The sequence below is a fragment of the Neophocaena asiaeorientalis genome, unplaced genomic scaffold, assembly GCF_003031525.2.
Source record: "Neophocaena asiaeorientalis asiaeorientalis breed wild unplaced genomic scaffold, Neophocaena_asiaeorientalis_V1.1 scaffold461, whole genome shotgun sequence".
Classification (NCBI taxonomy): domain Eukaryota; kingdom Metazoa; phylum Chordata; class Mammalia; order Artiodactyla; family Phocoenidae; genus Neophocaena; species Neophocaena asiaeorientalis.
Window position 1 is genome coordinate 1,527,969 of NW_020173230.1, and position 21,581 is coordinate 1,549,549.

Consider the following 21,581-nt stretch of genomic DNA (forward strand, 5'->3'; position numbering starts at 1 on the left):
GACTGACATTTCTTCTACGGTATATAACAAATTGGGGGTAAATGCATGAGGGTCAGAGTTTTTCCGTTTAGCTTTTACATCATGAAATTGACAGAGCCAGTTATCCCTTCCTTCCTGTCTGTTTCTCTGCCAGTCACTGCAACATCCCTAGTCCAAGCACGCGGGCATCCAGCCTGAAGGTGACTAACACCATCTCTCTGCACCCAAACTATGTACAATAGGCAAATAAAAATAGGTGAAAGTGTGGAAATTTTTATTATCATTCAAATTTTAAAAGCTTTATACCTGTGGTACACCAAGGGGAAGGGTTCTTAAAGAGGTGACTCTTAGGGTCTGGTCCCTGATTTAGGAGTTGTGGAGCTTTGGTATGTGTTTGTTAAGTGCTTTAAGAATTCGTGACCTTGGCCCCGGGCTGGTAAGGTTGTGCCAGTTTCTTCTTCCTTCAGGGGAGAAGAGACACTGTTATACCTCCAGGCTCTCAGCACATTATTCCTGCACAATTGACTCCTTCACATCTTCTGTGGATTAGAATTTGCCCTGTCAGACTTGAGGCTCCCTCAGAGGAGAGATCAAAGGAGAGAAGCATTGAACTATTGCTCAGGATGGACCTTAAATGCAGTTTGGGCATGTGGTGAAACATACATCCCGTAAAATTTACCCTTTTTCACCATGAAGTAGACAATTGAGTGGCATTACTTCGCCACCACCACCATCTGTCTCCAGAGCTTTATCATCATTTCAAACCAAAATTCTGTACCCATTAAACAACTCCCCATTCCCATCTCCCTCCCAGCCTCTGGCAACCACGCTTTTACTTCCTATCTCTATGAATTTGACCACTCCAGGTCCCTCATGTATGTGGAATCATACAGTATTTGTCCTTTTGTGTCTGGCTTTTTTTTTTTGGCCGCACCACGTGGCATGTGGGACCCAGTTCCCCCAACTGGGGATCAGACCTGCACCCCCTGCATTGGAAAGGCAGAGTCTTAACCACTGGACCGCCACGGAAGTCCCCTGTGTCTGGCTTATTTTTAAAAGCAGTTTTGCTATAAAGAACATTAACCTTACATTGAGTTAAGGGTATGATAGGTGTAGCAATTGTTTCTAGGTCAGAAGTCTTTAACTTGGAGCCCTTGGAGGAGTCCTCAGGAGCCGTCTCCCCTTTAAGGGATGAGTTTCCTAATTACAAGGTTTTCTTAGGAGGCTTTAACCCAGAAGATGCTAATCACTGTTCTGGGTCTTCTCTGCTTTGAGAGCATCCTCTTGGTCCCAAACTAAGATTAGCTGCCACTCATTAGGAAGAGCTACCAATCTGGTCATATTTACTGTATGGCTCTGGATTTTGCTAATGATTCAAGTTTGACACCTAACAGAGTGTAAACCCCTAGTCCCATGTTTACCTGGCCACTTAGGAACTTTGATCTCACCTTCCTCATATGAAAAATATCTAATGGAAAACTACAGAGTCAATGAATCTATGACAAAGGAGGCGAGACTATACAATGGGGAAAAGACAGCCTCTTCAAAAAAGGGTGTTGGGAAAACTGGACAGTTTACATACAAAAGAATCAAACTGTACTACTTTCTCAAACCATATACAAAAATAAACTCAAAATGGATTAAAGACTTAAATATAAAACCTGAAACCATAAAACTTCTGAAAGAAAACACAGACAGCAGTCTTAGTAATATTTTTTTTGGATAGGTCTCCTCAGGTAAGGGAAACAAAAGCAAAAATAAACAAATGGTACTATAGAAAATGAAAAAGCTTTCTGCATAGCAAAGAAAACTACCAACAAAATGAAAAGAGCTGCCTACTGGATGGATAAAGATATTTGCAAATGATATATCTGATATGGGGTTAATATCCAAAATATACAACTCATATAACTCAGCATCAAAAAAAAAAAAACCTGATTAAAAATGGGCAGAGGGGGCTTCCCTGGTGGCGCAGTGGTTGAGAGTCACATGGTGCAGCCACTGTGGAAAAGAGTATGGAGGTTCCTCAAAAAAATTAACAACAGAGCTACCATATGATACGGTAATTCCACTCCTGGGTATATACCCAAAGAAAATGAAGACATTAATATGAAAAGATACATGCATCCCAATGTTTATAGCAGCATTATTTACAATAGCCAAAATATGGAAGCAACCTAAGTGCCCACTGATAGATGAATGGATAAATGATATGATAATATATATATATATATATACACACACACACACACACAATGGAACATTACTCAGCCATAAAAAGAATGAAATCTTGCCATTTGCAACAACATGGATGGACCTACAGGGCACTGTGGTAAGTGAAGTAAGTCAGACAAACACAAATACTGTATGATTTCACTTATATATGGAATCTAAAAAGCAAAACAAACACAACAGAAACAGAGTCATAGGTAGAGAGAACAAACAGGTGGTTGCCAGACGGAAGGGGGGCTGAAAGAAATAGGTGAGGGAGATTAAGAAGTACAAACTTCTAGTTATAAATGAGTCATGGGTATGAAATATACAGTATGGGGAATATAGTAATATGTAATATCTTTGTATGGCAACATATGGTAACTAGACTTACCTTGATCATTTCCTATACATTTAAAAAGGTATAGAAATATCAGATCACTATTCTGTGTATCAGGAACTAACGTAGTATTATAGGTTAATTATACTTCAAAAACAAGCAGACTCATAGAAAAAGAGATCAGATTTGTGGTAACCAGAGGTGGGGGGGGAAGGCAAATTGGATGAAGGCAGTCAAAGGGTAAAAACTTCTAGTTATACGATAAATAGTTATTAGGGATGTAATGTGCAACATAAGTAATATAATTAACACTGCTGGGACTTCCCTGGTGGTGCAGTGGTTAAGAATCCGCCTGCCAATGCAAGGGACACGGGTTCGAGCCCTGGTCCAGGAAGATCCCACATGCCGCGGAGCAACTAAGCCTGTGTGCACAACTACTGAGCCTGCGCTCTAGAGCTCACAAGCCACAACTACTGAAGCCCACGCACCTACAGCCCGTGGTCCGCAGCAAGAGAAGCCACCACAATGAGGACACCATGCACCACAACAAAGAGTAGCCCCCACTCGCCACAACTAGAGAAAGCCTGCACGCAGCAACAAGACCCAACGCAGCCAAAAATACATAAATAAATTAATTAAAAAGATACTGCTGTATGTTATATACGAAAGTTGTTAGAGTAAATCTTAAAGAGTTCTCATCACAAGGAAAAAAATGTTTTCCTTTTCTTTTATTTTATACCTATGATATGATGGATGTTCACTAAACTAATTGTGCTAATCATTTCATGATGTATGTACATCAAATCATTATGCTGTACACCTTAAACTTATACAGTGCTTTATGTCAATTACATCTCAATAAAACTGGAAGAGAAAAACCACAATGGGATACCACTTCATACCCATTAAAATGGCTATGATCAAAAAACAAAACACAAGAAAACAAACAAACAAAACAACAACAACAAAAAGAAACAGAGGGGCTTCCCTGGTGGCGCAGTGGTTGAGAGTCCGCCTGCCGATTGGTGAAGATGTTGAAAAATGGGAACCTTTGTGTGTTGATGTAAAATGGTATATACACTATGGGTAACAATATGGTGGTTCCTCAAAAATGAAAAACAAAATTACCATATGATCCAACAATTCCACTTCTGGGTATCTACCCCAAAGAGATAAAAGGAGGAATTCGGACATATCTGTACTCCCATATTCATAGCAGCATTATTCATAATAGCCAAAAGGACAACCCAAGTGTCCATCAGTGAATAGATGAACAAAATGTAGTATATCCATACAATAGAGTATTACTTAGGCTTAAGGGGGGAAATTTTGACAAATGCTACAGCACACAGATGAAACTTGAAGACATCATGCTGAGTGAAAAAAGCCTGTCACAAAAGGACAAATACCATACAATTCCTCTTATGAGGCACTTAGTAGTCAAATTCACAGAGACAGAAAGTAAGATGGTGGTTACCAGGGCCTGGCGGGGAGTGGGGGGGTGGGAAACGGGGCATTTATTGTTCAATGGGGACAGAGTTTTCCTTTGGGAAAGTTCTGGAGGTGGAACGTGGTGATGGTTGCACAACAGTGTGAAATGTGCCTAATGCCAGTGAACTGTACACCTAGAAATGATTTACATGGTAGGGGCTTCCCCAGCGGTCTAGTGATTAAGACTGCCTTCCAGTGCGGGGGCTGCGGTGTGATCCCTGGTCAGGGAACTCAGATCCCACATGCTGTGGGGTGTGGCCAAAAATTAAAAAAAAAAAAAAGATTTACAAGGTAAATTTTATGTTACATATGTTTTACTATAATAAAAAGCTTTTTTAAAGTATCTAATGCTCTCTGATCATTATTCCCTGCTCCTGCAGGAATTCTGGGAGCCTTTTGTTGAGTTCATTCCCAATCAACGTATTCTGGAAAGAGACAAAATGCAGTAAGTAGCAAAAAAGTTTGTTCAAAAGCTGGGCCTGCCTCCATTGTTTGTATTTCTCAGTACAAAGTCACTTTAGCATCATACTCCTTTCTTCCCCCTCTCCCTCCCCTAAGAGAGGCGAGTAGGGGAAAACAAAAACAAAAACGAGTGAAATTCTACACCAGAGGGAGCAGGACAAACTTCTAAGAGATTAATGGGTCTAGAACAGCTTCCAGGAGCCAGGAAGCTGCCACTCAAAGGTGGCCTGGATAACATGGATGGGGAGAAACTCAGGGCCGAGTCATGAGAGAAGCCCGCCTGTTCATCACCCACATCCCAGGAACAGCTCAGGTACCTGCCAGGTAATCAGCTGCCAAGGAGGTCTGGGCACTTACCTCAGAGAAGTGTCTCTCAGTAATGTTCAGAGCAGTCAGGGCAATCTGACGGTTCTCGTGAAGTTGCAAAGCCTCAATTCTATCAATCCCACCGAGTCCTTCTATCAGCAGACACATGTTTTCCTTCTGAGAAATCTTCTCTGCTGCCTGTGGGCCGTAGAAGAGTGAGACTCTGCACCAAAGCGCTTAGGACGTGGGGCTTCACCTCAGCAGAATCGGACGAAAGCCACCCACTCCAGAATGGGCAGTTGTAGTGTTATTTTCCCAGACTGACTTAAAATTGCATTGTCTTCCTCTCATTTTGGATATTTGTCATCTGTCTATTGAGGTTTATCTTCATTGCACAAAATACAGTTGTTTTTTTTTTTTTTTGCTGAATATGCCATCATCTATATATCCATCACTAAACACTATTTGGTAGGTATCTCCCTTCTAATTAATAGAGATTGTTTTAAAAACAGAGAAAAGAATGTTCAGGTGATGCTATGTAAATGCAGATGTTCTGGCCCTGCACTCCCTGGAAAAAGCCTTGAGGGGTCGGGCAGGAGACCCTGGGTGACAGAAGCCACACCATGGCAACTAATGAGGTCCCTGGAAACAAATGATGTGATCTGATTTCATCCAATGCTGATCATTGGATTTCTCATCCATGGGTATTCACTCACTCAACATTTGTACATATACTACGAGCAAGGAACACAAAACTAGAAATAAAGGTAGGATTTAGAGAAAGCCTTTTCATAACTCACACTATCAGGGGAGACAATACTTGCTGTAGTATAGAAAGTATAATATCCTGGGATAAGCCATATTGGAAAATAATATAAAAAAGAACGTATATATTTGTATAACTGGACCACTTTGCTGTTCAGCAGAAATTAACACAGTGTAAATCATCTATACTTCAATAAAAAAGTGAATTAAAAAAAGAAAGTATAATAAACGATCAGAGTTTTAATTTATAGAAAGAAGATGTGTACAAGAGGCTTGGAAAGTATCAAGTTCTTAATGGATAGTACGGCGCCAGGGTCCATCACAGGGTAACAGCATCCCCAAGAGAAGGAATGGCAAGGACAAAGTTGTGAGGGAATAAGTGCTGCATATTTATAGAAAAGGGAGTGGTCCAGATAAACAGAATGTTTGGGGGAAGTGGAGAGAGAGAAGGAAACAACTTTGGCATCCTGTAGGTTCTGCTGACTATTCTGTGAACAGTAATAAAAACCAACAAATGAACAAAAATCCCAAACCTTCCTATGGATCAAATTAAATATTGTTTAGGCCATAATTTATCTGATGAGAGTTTTCACTTTTATCTAAGCCTTGATACCTTCTAGTCCTATCTGTACATCCAAAATGAGCTCTTGGCTTTCAGTGAAAAAATGGAGGTAAGAACCAATGTGCTAGGTGAGCCTCCAAGAAAACTGGGAAGTGGGGGATGCCCCAGGGCAGTAGGAGCCCTGGAGAAGGATTCTGGACTTTGACAGAACAGCAGATGGCCCCCAAGTTACTTCAGAGAACCACAACTGCACTCTGCTGCCCACGTGAAACTGTTTTCTATCTCATCTTGATTTTTCTCAGTGTCCCCCCTGCCACTATCTGATATAGGGGCTTCACTGGTCCATCAGATGGGATTTGCCCAGACTCTCCCAAGAAAAAAAATCCCAAGTGTTTAATTCAAATGAATGAGATGAACTTAAATTTCTATAGCCCCCCAAGTGTGCTTTCACACGTTTTTTATGTCCAACTTCACCTCTGGCTGCCAAGTGGGTACTCTGTGTCTGTGATTTGCTCAAAGTCTAAGCGTCTAATTGGGCTGTTTCCAATCTGTTCTTGACTCAGGTCTGTTACATGAAAAGGATGCTTTAAGTGAGCTTTTAAAAGGAGTCCTCTGGGGACTTCCCTGGTGGTCCAGTGGTTAAGCATCTGCCTGCCAATGCAGGAGACACAGGTTCGAGCTCTGGTCCGGGAAGGTCCCACATGCCACGGAGCAACTAAGCCCATGTACCACAACTAAGCCAGTGCTCTAGAGCCCCCAAGCCGCAACTACTGAAGCCCACATGCTCTGGGGCCCATGTGCCGCAACTACTGAGCCCATGTGATACAACTACTGAAGCTCTCACGCCTAGAACCCATGCTCTGCAACAAGAGAAGCCACCGCAGTGAGAAACCCATGCACCACAACGAAGAGTAGCCGCAACTAGAGAAAGCCTGCACGCAGCAATGGAGACCCAACACAGCCAAAAATAAATAAATATAAATAAATAAAAGGAGTCCTCTGGTGTTACTTTAAAACTTTTCAAATGGCTTAGTCACATATAAAAAGACTTTAATCAAATGAATATTGCCAGCCTCCACGATGGCCTGAGATGATCCCAGCCTCTGGGTAGTTATGCCCCTGTGTAGCCCCCTCCCATGTTAAAAGGGACTGATCTGTGTAACCAATAGGATGCTGTTCAAATAACCTCCTTCACAGGTCATAAAAGACATTGGGGCTTCCACTTTGCTTTCTAAGGTCACTTGCTTCAGGGGAAGCCAGTTGCCATGATGTGAGGGCACTCAAGCAGTCCCAGGGAATCCATGTGGTAAGAATAACTTTCTAGGCATGTGAGTGAGTCATCTTGGAAGCTGATCCTCCAGCCTCCACCAAGCCTTCAGATGAAACTGCAGCCCCAGTTTCCATCTTGAACTTCATGAAAGACCCTGAGCCAGAACCATCCAACTATGCTGCCTCCAGATTCCTAACCCCAGAAAAAATATGAGATAATAAATGTTTGTTTTAAGCCACCAAGGAGTAATTTGTTGTTCACTATACAACCGACACAAATAGTATGTAAATATTGGCTTAACTTACATTTCAGAAATAAGACTTTTCTAGAATTCTAATTCAAGGCTTTGTAGTCCATTTTCCCAGCCACATAGCTGAATGGAAAAGGAACTCTAGTATGGTCCCTCGAGATCTATCATCGCTAACGTCCTGCTGCTTCCTTCAAGTATATTCTATGTTTCAGTCTTCCAAAAGAGCCAGCCACGTGGCTCATTGACTATTTTTTTCCTTGCTTCAGACCTTTGATTGGTTTCTCCTTCTCACTCAGAGCAAGTCCACATTCTCACAGACCTTCCGTGATCTGGCCCCTGGGTCCCTTGAGCCTGTTTCCCACCACCTTTCATCCCTTTGTTCCGCGCTGGCCACACCCCGCTCCTTGCTTTTTAAGGTTTCCTTCACCTAGAGTGCTCTTTCCCAGGTATCCACAGGACTCACTTACTTCTTTCAGGTCTTTGCTCAAATGTCCTTCCTCAGTGAAGTTTCTCCTAACTACTACATATAAGAGATCACCATCCCCTCTCCACTCTGGGCCATCAGTAACTACCCCTCTTTCAGATATATTTTACCCGTAACTCTCTATCTGATGTGTCTGTTCCCCTCCCCGCTAATACAAAAGCTCTATAGAACAAGGACTTTGCTTTGTCATTTCCTGAACATCTAAAACAGTGCTGGGCACACAAACACTTATCTGAGAAAATGAAGATGATGGACCTTCTTTGAAAGGCCTCTTGTCTTGTCATCCACAGGATGTGTGGACAAAGGGAGGGGGTGAGGAAGTAGAGAGGAAAAGAGAATCCTAGTTAGGTTTTTTGTTTTTGTTTGGTTCTTTTTGTGTGGTACGCAGGCCTCTCACCGCTGTGGCCTCTCCCATTGCGGAGCACAGGCTCTGGACGCGCAGGCTCAGCAGCCATGGCTCATGGGCCCAGCTGCTCCGTGGCATGTGGGATCTTCCCGGACCGGGGCACAAACCCGTGTCCCCTGCATCGGCAGGCGGACTCTCAACCACTGCGCCACCAGGGAAGCCCCTAGTTAGGTTTTAAGGACCAAATTAAACATCTTAATTAAGAGATTGCTATTTAGAAACCCACCTGTTCAGAACAGCTCACCTGGAGGATAAAAAAGAGGATGTCGAGAATGATGAGAACAATTTTGGTGTCTGGGATGGTGAGAAGATTTATTAGTGGCTCCAGGACTCCAGCCTGGACAAGCTGGATCAACTGGTCCACGGTGCCCCCAGTTGTGAAGTTAGCCACTGTCCAGACAGCCTCTTTCTGGACTTTAAATTCTCCCTGCAGAGAGAGAACATTTCCATTCTTGACAGATCCTGAAGAATTTAAATATAGTGATGCAAACATGGTTCAATTTCTAGGTAGGCTGGACTACCTAATTCCCAGGACTATATGTACAATTTACACAGAATCCCTTGGCAACCTGCCTTTAGTTTTTGAGCAGAAGACAGCATCTTTGAGAAGCCAAGGAGGAGGAAAGGCAGACTCATGTGGGGTCTTAGAGGGAGGTTCTAAATTCAAACACACTCACTTTCTTAAGTCAGGTTATCGGAAAAAGAGAACCAACATCACCCAATCAATACAAATTAGGGATTTTAGGTTATAGTGACCCATAGCTACATTTCTAGTCTTTCTCCTCCAGTAAAACTTTGGACAAGAAGCTCCAGAGCTACAAAGTTGAGCACACAGTCTGGAGGGGACAGAGGAAAGCCACTGAAATATCACTCAATGCATCATTTACATTTATAAAAAGCACTTGGCCCAGAGAGAAGGGAGTCATTTATCACAGATCCTTCTATCCCTTTGAAGGAGGAGTTATTCCCATTTTATGGCTGGGGAAAACTGACTCAGTTTAAAACAAAGTTAAAAAAAACACCAAAAAACCAAACCAAAACAAAAAACGTATGGCTCCAAGCAAGCTATAGTTCAAAAGGCACAGTTTGAAAAAAGATTACTCCTTGATTCTGACTAGATGTTTCTGATTAGAATATGTACAGACTCACAGCAGGATAGGAAGTGTCTGATAGACTGGAAGATGCCATGATTTGGGTAGCAAACCTGGGCTACCTTTTTGTACCTAATGCACACCTGGGAACCCACCAGCCAACCTGAGAGCAGGACACGGCCAGTGCCTCCTTTTCCCCATCCTACTCAGTAACCTCTGTCTGCAACCCCAGGTCACCACTCCTGACTTGTTTCACAAGTCGATGGTTTAAACATAGCTCATCCACTAAAAGGTGACAAAAAGAAATGCTGACCCTCATAATTGTCCTGGGGAAAGGAAGTGGGAATCAGGAGGAAGAAGGAAGCTTTATTGTATTTCTACCGTTATATCTGGATTTTCTATATATATTACCCCTTTCATCAATGTGACTTTTACACTGCAAAGGCCACCTGTCTTCAGTGTAACCCGATACGTTTTTCCTCCTAAAACAAAACCAAGCCAAACCTCATCCCTTTTTGCCAAGGAGAGTAGATGGCACATTCTTTTAACCCTAGAGATGAGCCAGTATTTACCAGCTCAAGATTCCTCTGGGTATTTGAGCTGTGGGATCACCTTTTCACTGGCCAATTCTTGCTGAGACTTCTAAATTTTTAATGGATTGTTCAAAATGGGATGCCCCTTTCTTTTTTTCAGGGAGAGTTAGGAAACTTAATGTTTCATAGGTTCGTCATGATCTCAATTAGTTTTGCTTCTCAGCCTGCCTCTGAAGAGCTAAAGAAGTTCAACACAGGGCCCGCTGGAGAGTAACCTTTTGTCACGTGGGCCACTTACGTTTTCTAGAACAGCCACCAAGGGAGGCAGCACACCGCAAGCGATCAGCTGCTGGATGTGCTGGCGGGGCCCCGCGGCCACGTTGCTTAGGGCCCAGGCTGCCTCCTTCTGGATGGAGGAGCGGGGGTGTGTGAGGAGCTGGGGCAGCACAGCTAGGATGCCCGCATCCAGGGCCAGCTGGGTCTGGTGGTCCGTCCCTGTGACAATGTTCCCCACGGTGCGCAGAGAGGGGGTCTGGAAGAACAAGGTGAGAAAGTGTCACCAAGTACCATGAATTCATCACCGTGGAAGGTGACCACCGCATCAAGCTCCGTGCCCTCCCAAACATCCATCATGCTGTGCTGATGGTTTTCTGGAAGCCTGTGAACAATGATTATATCCACGATCCTTATTAATTCTGTGCATCCATGGCTGTTTACATAGTTTAAAGGTACTCGCTAGCCTCCCAGTAGTTCCAGCTCAAGTGGTATAGAGGTCAAGAGATATATTATCAAATGATGCTGTCCTTTTCATATCCTTATATTGGGAAAATTGGTAAATTGATGGTTGCCTTTACAATGTAATAATTTCTACTGAATTTGTATTTAGCACGAGTATCAAGTTTCTGTTGTAGGGACTTCCCTGGTGGCACAGTGGTTAAGAATCCACCTGCCAATGCAGGGGACACGGGTTCCAGCCCTAGGGTGGGAAGATCCCATATGCTGCGGAGCAACTAAGCCAGTGCGCCACAACTACCGAGCCTGCGCTCTACAGCCTGCGAGCCACAGCTACTGAGCCCGCAAGCCACAACTACTGAAGCCCGCACGCCTAGAGCCTGTGCTCCACAACAAGAGAAGCCACCGCAATGAGAAGCCCGCGCACCGCAACCAAGAGTAGCCCCCGCTCGCCGCAACTAGAGAAAGCTCGCGCGAAGCAACAAAGACCTAATGCAGCCAAAAATAAAATATAAATTAATTAATAAATTAATTAAAATAAATAATTAGTCAACCACCACAAACCACTTTGGGAATGAGGCTGGTCCCTATAATTAACCTCATTTAAAAAAAAAGTTTCTGTTGTATATGTTATTAGAGCTAGTGAAATCTCAGTGGCCTTTTTGTTTTGGTGTATTCATAAAGCTTCTCTCAATAACTTTGAAGGTCCCCAGGACGGGTCTATGATTGGGCTTAAGACAACTGTCCTAGGAGGGCTGACTGTGGATTTATTTTGGTTTCTCTGCATGGTAGTGGCAGCCCCAGCACAGCCCATCAACAGTTCTAGAGTTTTCCTAGCCTATCATGCTAGGTATCTGCTACTCGAGTGAGAGATGTTAGAAGTGCCATAGGCCAATCATAGCCTTGCCAGGACTGCCACAGTTGGGCCCCAAGCCCCCACGATAAACAACTTCTTGAAGATGTTGTCTTCACACCTTCCATGATCCCGGCACTATCCCCAAACTAACCTTGACTTCTGAGGAATGCTACCCTCATCTCAGAACAGATGATGGCTAAGACTGCATAATATACAATATTAGGCATAGAAATCAAAAGGGGTACCCATGCTTCAAACTACATTTTCAAGAAGTATATTATGTAAGTGACATATGTCTCAGAGTCAAGTATTTGACCTTGGTTTTACTTACTTTTCACCTATATCTGAAGTAGTCTAAGAGAACCAGCTGGGGAGAGGATAAGGGGGAATTATCTTTTATACTTGAGTAAGAAATTCAAATGTTACGAGCTTCACGTTAAAACAGACACACAAACATGCACACCAACTTGTTAACGTCTACATGCATAGACCAGTAGAATGAAAGGCCACAAAAGAATAGTTCACTGGGTGGAGGGATTATAAGCAATTTTAATTGGTGCTCTTCTATCTTTTCTAGTTATCAGACCAAGAAAAAGTAAGACACTGAATACCCACTAGGATTTTGGATCAAAGCCGATTAAAGTCTTTGGCTACAGAGTAGCAGAGACCAGGGAAATGCATATGAGCAGCTTTGTTCCAGGTAAAGGATGAATGTCAGCTGGGGAAGGCTTGCGGGTAGGAGAGAACAGAACCTGCTCGAGTGACGATGACCCACAGACTCTAATCTGAAGGCCTCTACAGAGACCGACACGACCCGGGACACTTACCAAGACATTGAGTTCTGAGCTGCTCATGAGCTCAACCAGCCTGGGCAGGACCCCCGTGTCCACCACTTGGCCGATGCGTGTATCACAGCCATCGGTGAGGTAGGACAGAGCCCAGCAGGTGTCCGAGAGAACCTCTTCGTCTGGGTGCCACAGGAGGTGGAAGAGGGCGGGCAACATCTGCTTCACTGCGTGATCAGAAGGGTATGGGTTCTTGTTCCGGCACAGGTTGGACAAGGTCCACGTGATGTTCCGCAGGAATGTGACCTGTAACGAGGAGACTGTCTCCAGCAAGGGGTGCAAAGAAGGAAAACACCAATGGCAATGTGTCCTGACCCTCTTTGATCAGTAGGATCGACCCGCATGAACCCAAGCCTTAGAGCTTCAAACAGGAATTTATTCTAGGTAATAAGTATAGGAGGAACGCAGAGAATGAGCTTTGTTTTATATGCAAACGTCAGATGGAGGTTTCCTTATATTCTTCAAAATGTCCTTCCCCACTTGACTCGAGTGATGACCTAATTTCATTTCTCATTGATGAAACAGAGATCAAGCAGGGGTTACTTGGTCTTCCCACCAGCCTATGAACTCTACCAACATGTCCTAACCACGTTTTTGACCTTCTATTTGAAGATCAGTCTTCCCATCCGTCCCCAGGATCACCTCTCTCCTCTGGATCAGTCCCACCAGTATAGAAACACACTCTGCGACATTCAACCCCTACCCTTGGTGCCTCTCCAGCCATCACCCCACTTCTATTTTTCAGAATCCATCCTCAAGGAGGCATCCGTATTCACTGTCTATCTTCTTCTACCCCTTCTAGTCTGGTTTCTTCCCCTACTTCTTTGGAGTTAGTGATGAAATCAGCTCCTTCCAAGTCACCAAATCCAAGCTTTTTGAAAAAGCTCTTTTTGCCATCTGTGACACCAAGCCTGGTGTTGTATTGCCAAATGGGCTGTTTCTTCTCATTCTTCTTAGCAGGTCCTACTGAGTTCTGAATTTCAGAGCCCTCAGGACTTGGTCTTGGTTTTCCTCACACTCTAGACCAGAGGTCAGCCAACTTTTTCTGTAAAAGGCCAGATAATAAAGTTTTTCAACTTTGCAGGCCACGTGGTCTCTGTTGCAACTTATCCATTCTGCCCTCTAACACTGCAAAAGCCACAGACAATATGTATGTAAATGAATGGGTGTGGCTGTTTATTTCAAATAAATAAAACTTTATTTAAAAAAACAAGCACTTGGCCAGGTTAGATTGGCTGATCCCTGCTCTGGCTGACCTTGCCCAGCTGGATGACACATACATGCACAATCACCTAGATAGACCTGCATATCTATCTATCTGTTGTTGCTGCAATGGTGCCTCTCACAGGCTTCAACTTAATAGGTACAACTAAGGCTCCAATTCCTTCTTCCCTCAATCCTCCCCACATCTCTAGGAGGACAGTGCTCTAAACAAACTAACCTGAAACCCGAGGGCATCCTCACTTCTTTCTGTCTCCCCCTTCTATGCCCATCACAGCAGCAACCCAGGTCCATCTGCTTCTCCATCTCCCTCTGCTATAATCCTACAGCAAGCAGCCAGAATGGTCTTTCTGGAAAATCAGGCCACTTTACTTCCTGCCTTGAAACCCTCCAAAGCCTTCCTTTTGCCACCAAGATGATGTCTAAGTCCCTTGCCCTACTTGTCATCTTATATTGCTCTCTCCTTGCAAGCTCCCTTGGTCATGCCAGCCTTTTTCTGGTTCAACCATATCAGGTTCTCTCTCACCTTGAAGGCAGGGCATCTATTCCCTTGACTTTTGGAAGCTGCCTTCTCTTCATTTTTGTTTGAGGCAAATCTAGAACCCAAATTCCATTCCTAACCCAGGGAGTCCTCTAGTGTTGCCACAGCAATCAACTTGGACCCTAAGCTTCCAACCTAGACCCTATTTATTACCCAGGAACAGAACTGGTGAGCCACTAATTCTGTCTGTACTCCTGGAACAGAGAGCTCAGTCATCTACTTTTGCAGGATTGTAAGCTTAGAAAAACTTGAATGGGTCTCTTCTAATTCCCAACGCCCCCCGCAAAGAAAGATCAGCACTACTGCCCTTGAGGACAAATTTGGATCAACTTCTACCCAAAGGAATATTCAGTCCTAGGCCTTGTTCATCATTACTATTGTTAGGGGGCCGGGCAGCAACAACATGGCCTAGCATTGATTTGGAATTACATACCCCATTTCCCAACTTTGGGAACCTGTTACCTAACTAGGTTACCTCATTAAAAAGACACTCACTGGGGACCTCCCTGGTGGTCCAGTGGTTAAGAATCTGCCTTCCAGTGCAGGGGACACGGGTTCAATCCCTGGTCAGTGAACTAAGATCCCACATGTCACGGGGCAACTAAGCCGCACGCTGCACCTACTGACCCCATGCACCACAACTAGAGAGAAGCCTGCGCACCGCAACAGAGAGCCCGCATGCCGCAACTAAGACCCAACGCAGCCAAATAAATAAATGAATAAATAAAATTAATTAAAAAAAGACATTCACTGGTATACTTGATGAAACCAGGGTCAGCAGATGTGGAATGGCATCACTCAAGATAACGTCGTCTCTGAATTTTGGTCCATCACCTACAAATAGACAAGAACATGCCACTCAAAGAGGGAACAGAGAGAGTCCTGGGGTGGGTGAGTAATTCTTCACAAGTCTCTGCAAAGGGGGAGAGGCCAAAACTCATTCCTGGGTTGGGCAAGTAGATAGTATAGCCATGAACTAGACCCTGGGTCTCTGACATGTTGGTTGAATAGATGGCCTGATGTGGAAATCAGGCACCACACAGCAGGGATTGCTATAAGCAGAGTCTCTGGACCCATCAAGGAGCCAGCCAACTGGGCCCAGGCAGCACGCTCTAAATGCTGGTGGCATCTCACAGCATGGTTCTCAGGAGACAAAGGCCACTATGGACCAAATTGTCTTCCCAGAAGGCTTTGACATGGGGCAGTAACTTCCAAATGCAACTCAGAACAAAGTCTGGGAGATGGACAGATTCTAGCCATCAGTTTTCTGCTACTTTGGCTAGAATACCAATTTTAGACCCTAGACATCTCAGCCTGTAATTCTTCAATCATCAGGCAAGGTATAAGTTATACTACACCACCCGATTTTGCCTGTTCCTTACTGCACTAAGCAAAATGAGAGACGAAATCTCTGTAATAGTTGCTTTATTTCTGCAAGCTTTTAAAAAGTAGACTTATTTTATATTCTGTGTTTGCTAATTCCATCCTCTGAAGTCCTTGGAGGTCTAATCACATTGTTTGCTTCTGCTGACTCAGTCATAGTGGATTGTTGACTTTCTGAACTTGAAATTGCTAATATTTGGCTGATCTTACTTTGTCAAAATCCTGAGGGGCCCGACTGAGTTTGTTTCCCCCAGAGAGCATCACATTTATATTCAGCCAGGGATCCTGGAGTTCCTAACCTGACAGCACTCACTCCCCAGCTTGTGTTTTCCCAGACCATGCAGGGAATACAGTACCCAGTCCCAAATCCATGAGGCCAGTCTTAGGATTGCGTTTTCAGGGGAGACTTTTATCCTAAACTAAGCAGACATTTTCGTGTGTATTCCCTGGGCAACTTTCACTGAAGGTAGAATTCTTTTAGGGTACTGGGTGATGTAAGGGTCTGTCATAAAATCCCCACATTGCATGAGCCAAAGACTTGTCTTTTGTTCCTGAAGCCACTAAGCCCTGAGGCTGTAGGACCCCAGTCTTGGCAGGTGTCCCTAGGCAGCCTGGAGCTTCAGAACATACCATGCCTTCTAGCTTCAGCTTCAATTTTTGGTCTCTGAACTTGACTCTGAATTTTGGAAAGGCCCGTTCTACTCTTCCCAGCATTGCTAGGTATTTATACTTAAAACGTCTGATCTACAATACTACCCAAAGAATTCCCATCGCATGCCACTCACAAGGCCCACCATTTTCTTTGCCCCCTGCCCCCAACCAAGGGGAGAGGCTCACCTGCTATATTACCAAGGGCCCACACTGCCTGTTCACACACAGTCATATGAGGGGAAGACAGGAGTTCAACCAAGGGCTGGATGGCCCCTCCGTCCACGACAGCACGAGTCAGCTCCGAAGTACCGGAGGCAATATTGGTCAGAGCCCAGGCTGCCTCGAGCTGCAAGCGGGGATGAAGGGATGACTTCAGGAACTCCACCAGCCTGGGAATGAGCCCTGCATCAACAATCAGCTTCAGAGGAGGGTTCTTTTCCCGGGACAGCATTTTCCTTCGCAGTGTAAGAGAAAAGACAAGAACATGTCCTGTGAGGCAGGTAAGAAGAACCTCCTTTATGGATGTTCTTGGCATTCCTAACTATCAAATGAAACAAACCCCTGGGCCAGAGCTCCTTCATATCCTAGAGTTCAGCCTGTAGCACTCTGCAGTGATGAAGCAATATTTTTCCCTTTAGTTATTATCTATGAGCTGCCATTCCTGTTGAGGCCAATTTAACTTAAGCCATTCATCTCTGACCACACTTGCATATCTTAAGTTGTTCTCAAGGACAGTGTAGAGGAGCAATTTCATCTCACTTTGGGATGGACCGGCCTTTTCTTATATTGTGTGGGCATTTTGCCACTGCCAAGAAACCAAATAGGCTGCTGGAACCCATTTCTAGCTATGCATCTGTCAATAATACAAGTCTGTTTGGTGATACCTGGCTGCCTGGGTGGCCTGGAAACATAGTTCTGGATCTGAGGCATTGACACCATTGATTATTTCTTGCAGGGTGAGGCTGACCTGCAAGGAGACATACATTCAAGTCAGAGTCTCTGCCAAAAGGAACCACAGGTCATCTAGTCTAGCCATCTATCTGATTAGAAGAAGCTGGCTTGAACACTAAGTCTCAATGTGTATGCTGGTCTGTATTAGGGGAAGGAAGAACATTTGGTGGTCTCACTGATTTGTGGGACACTCCCCATGCTCTGGGGGATAGGTAATTCCTATCATCACTTGGATCCCCAGAACCTTTTTATCCCATGCAGTAAGAACATGCTAGTGGGTGGCAGCAAAAATGGGAGAACAAGGACCTCAAAATTCTCTCCTCCAGAAAAGCAACAAGAAACCTGAAAAATAGAATCAACTTTTTTAGAACTCTGGAAACTGACCAAAGGTTTGCAGCAATTTGTTTTATTCAAGCTGAAAAGGGTTTATTCAAGAAAAATGTCTAAATCTCAGTAAGAACAGCAAGGCTTATGGTATTTTGCCTTGCCTTATTCCCACTCCTCCCCCAGCTCTGTGGTAGCTTTGAAAACCAACAGCCCAGCAGCCACTGGAGGAGGCAGAACAGGTTGGTGCTCCCTTAAAGCCTCATTCCCAGAGAATTATTATTATTCGATGCTTCTCGTAGTTTCCTGGGAGATCCCATTTGTAAGATTCTATTTTATTTGACTCAGAGCTCACACAATGCAAAAAGTCTTTTCCCTGGAGGTATTTGTTAAAAACAGTTAGAGGAAGTGGTTCAACTTCACAGCTGCTTGGGGTGGGGGGTGGGGGGGTCAGATAACAGTTGGGGGCAAACAATAGACTAACCAAAAAACTTAAAAGGCAAAGCTGGGAATGAGATGTTCATTGGGGCTTTGAGAACTCCAACATGTTCCTGAAAATTTAGAAGGTCACATGCCTCTATAGAACCGTTGCACATGCTCATAAAAAATGGAAAAGACCCTGAGGTCTCACCTCTGGCTGACTTTGAGGCTCTGTGCAAGCAGGAAGTGAAGGTTTAAGGCAGCATTGTCAGCTTCCTCGTTGAATGTTGAAGGCATGCCCCAACATGCACACAGAATGCCTTGGCAAAGACTGGGTGAACTTTTGCTTCCAAGTGTGTAAGGAAATCTCTGTCCAATCATTAGCTGACCACTAAGCTAACTGAGCAGAGAATTCAGTGCCTACACATGACAAAGAATACAAACTTTACAAAAGCAACTCAAAAGTCACTGGATGAACAATGAGCAACAACAACAAACCCTGGGCAAGGGGTGGGGGGGCAGATTTTATATCCAAAGTTGCCACATTATTTTAAATGACTAGTTGTTAAAGAAATTACAAGACATTTAAAGTATACACGTATACAAGCAAAAAACAAGGCAATTAATAGAAACTGTCCCTGAGGAGCCCAGACATTGGACTTACTAGACAAAGACTTTAAATATGTTCAAAGAACTAAACGAAAGCATGTCTAAAGAACTAAAGGAAAGTCTAAGAATGATGTCTTAGAGACATAAGAATGATGTCTTAGACACAGAACAAATCATCAGTGAACTTAAAGATGGGTCCATTGAGATTAAGCAGCATGAGGGAAAAAAAGAATGAATAGATCTTAGCCAAAAGGCCAAGAAGCAAGAATAGTAGCTATTCCTATCAGTTTAATTTCTGACACATCCTCTATCCAAAGACAATATATTAAATGGATTTTTGGAACTAGGAGATGGAAGAGAACTTTGCTCCATCCACTCCATGCATTGACCCAGGTATTACTGTACTTCCAGGAATAGTGCACCCCCTTTGAGGGAAATAAAGACTGTGTTTTTTATTAAAAAAACAAATGAAGATTAAACTTAACACAGCCTTACAGATCAACAGCATATGCATAATAGAATGGAAAAGAGAGAGAAAGGGGCAGAAAGTATATTTGAAGAAATGATTTCCAAAAACATCACAAATTTGATGAAGAAATTAATCTACACCTCTGAGAAGCTTAATGAACTTCAAACAGGAAAAACTCCAAGAGATCCACACTTAGACACATCATAAAATGTTGGAAGCCAAAAACAAAAAGAGAATCTTGAAATCAGGAAAAGAGAAGCAACTCACCATACACAAGTCCTCAACAAGATCAAGAGCTGATTTATCCCCAGAAAGCATAAATGACATATTTAAAATGCTGATAGCAAGTTTGTCAAGCTAGAATTCTATACATGGCAAATTATAATAAAATGGAGAAATTAAGACATTCTCAGATAAACAAAACCTGAGATAATTCATTGTCAGCAAACTCACTCTACAAGAAGAGAGTTCTTCAGGTACACCAGAAAGGCAAATATAATGGTAACACCAGAAAGGCAAATATAATGGTAAATATAAAAGACAGTATAGGGCTTCCCTGGTGGCACAGTGGTTGAGAGTCCGCCTGCCGATGCAGGGAACACGGGTTCGTGCCCTGGTCCGGGAAGATCCCACATGCCGTGGAGCGGCTGGGCCCGTGAGCCATGGCTGCTGAGCCTGCACATCCAGAGCCTGTGCTCCACAATGGGAGAGGCCACAACAGTGAGAGGCCCGTGTACCACAAAAAAAAAAAGACAGTATAGTAGATAGCCTCATCCACCAGCAGGCAGACAGCAGAAGCAAGAACTACAATCCTGCAGCCTGTGGAACAAAAACCACATTCACAGAAAGACAGACAAGATGAAAAGGCAGAGGGCTATGTACCAGATGAAGGAACAAGATAAAACCCGAGAACAACAACTAAATGAAGTGGAGATAGGCAACCTTCCAGAAAAAGAATTCAGAATAATGATAGTGAAGATGATCCAGGACCTTGGAAAAAGAATGGAGGCAAAGATTGAGAAGATGCATGAAATATTTAACAAAGACTTAGAAGAATTAAAGAACAAACAGAGATGAACAATACAATAACTGAAATGAAAACTACACTAGAAGGAATCAATAGCAGAATAACTGAGGCAGAAGAACGGATAAGTGACCTGGAAGACAGAATAGTGGAATTCACTGCTGTGGAACAGAATAAAGAAAAAAGAATGAAAAGAAAGGAAGACAGCCTCAGAGACCTCTGGAACAACACTAAATGCAACAACATTCGCAGTATAGGGGTCCCAGAAGGAGAAGAGAGAAAGAAAGGACCCAAGAAAATATCTGAAGAGATTATAGTTGAAAACTTCCCTAACAGAGGAAAGGAAATAGCCACCCAGGTCCAGGAAAGCACAGAGAGACGCATACAGGATAAACCCAAGGAGAAACACGCCGAGACACATAGTAATCAAATTGGCAAAAATTAAAGACAAAGAAAAATTATTGAAAGCAGCAAGGGAAAAATGACAACATACAAGGGAACTCCCATAAGGTTAACAGCTGATTTCTCAGCAGAAAGTCTACAAGCCAGAAGGGAGTGGAATGATATACTTTAAGTGATGAAAGGGAAGAATCTATGGCCAAGATTACTCTACCCAGCAAGGATCTCATTCAGATTCGATGGAGACATCAAAAGCTTTACAGACAAGCAAAAGCTAAGAGAATTCAGCACCACCAAACCAGCTCTACAACAAATGCTAAAGGAACTTCTCTAAGTGGGAAAAACAAGAGAAGAAAAGGACCTACAAAAAACCCCACAAAACAATTAAGAAAATGGTAATAGGAACAAACATATCAATAATTACCTTAAACGTAAATGGATTAAATGCTCCAACCAAAAGACACAGGCTTGCTGAATGGATACAAAAACAAGACCCATATATATGCTGTCTACAAGAGACCCACTTCAGACCTAGGGACACATACAGACTGAAAGTGAGGGGATGGAAAAAGATATTCCATGCAAATGGAAATCAAAAGAAAGCTGGAGTAGCAATACGCATATCAGATAAAATAGACTTTAAAATAAAGAATGTGGCAAGAGACAAGGAAGGACACTACATAATGATCAAGGGATCAATCCAAGAAGATATAACGATTATAAATATATATGCACCCAACATAGGAGCACCTCAATACATAAGGCAACTGCTAACAGCTATGAAAGAGGAAATCGACAGTAACACAATAATAGTGGCGGACTTTAACACCTCACTTACACCAATGGACAGATCATCCAAACAGAAAATTAATAAGGAAACACAAGCTTTAAATGACACAATAGACCACATAGATTTAACTGATATTTATAGGACATTCCATCCAAAAAAAGCAGATTACACTTTCTTCTCAAGTGCACATGGAACATTCTCCAGGATAGATCACAT

The 21,581-nt window shown here is 43.3% G+C and overlaps 1 protein-coding gene and 1 non-coding gene across 4 annotated transcripts in view; one reads left to right on the forward strand and one right to left on the reverse strand.

The window, feature by feature from the left end:
• Window positions 1-233: 233 nt before the first annotated feature.
• Window positions 234-21,581, reverse strand: part of KPNA7 (karyopherin subunit alpha 7) — a 64,825-nt gene continuing 43,477 nt past the window's right edge. For all 3 annotated transcript variants that reach the window (XM_024745401.1, XM_024745402.1, XM_024745404.1), the window contains 8 exons: window positions 17,264-17,346; window positions 16,566-16,834; window positions 15,097-15,179; window positions 12,566-12,829; window positions 10,449-10,682; window positions 8,771-8,953; window positions 4,841-4,987; window positions 234-440 (listed from right to left, as the gene is read on the reverse strand). In XM_024745401.1, coding sequence (XP_024601169.1) covers window positions 327-440; window positions 4,841-4,987; window positions 8,771-8,953; window positions 10,449-10,682; window positions 12,566-12,829; window positions 15,097-15,179; window positions 16,566-16,834; window positions 17,264-17,346 — 1,377 coding nt within the window. In that variant the 3' untranslated portion in view covers window positions 234-326. The remainder of the gene's footprint in view (window positions 441-4,840; window positions 4,988-8,770; window positions 8,954-10,448; window positions 10,683-12,565; window positions 12,830-15,096; window positions 15,180-16,565; window positions 16,835-17,263; window positions 17,347-21,581) is intronic.
• Window positions 18,921-19,110, forward strand: LOC112400013 (U2 spliceosomal RNA). The gene has a single exon (XR_003003352.1). It is a non-coding gene; the product is annotated as a U2 spliceosomal RNA (small nuclear RNA).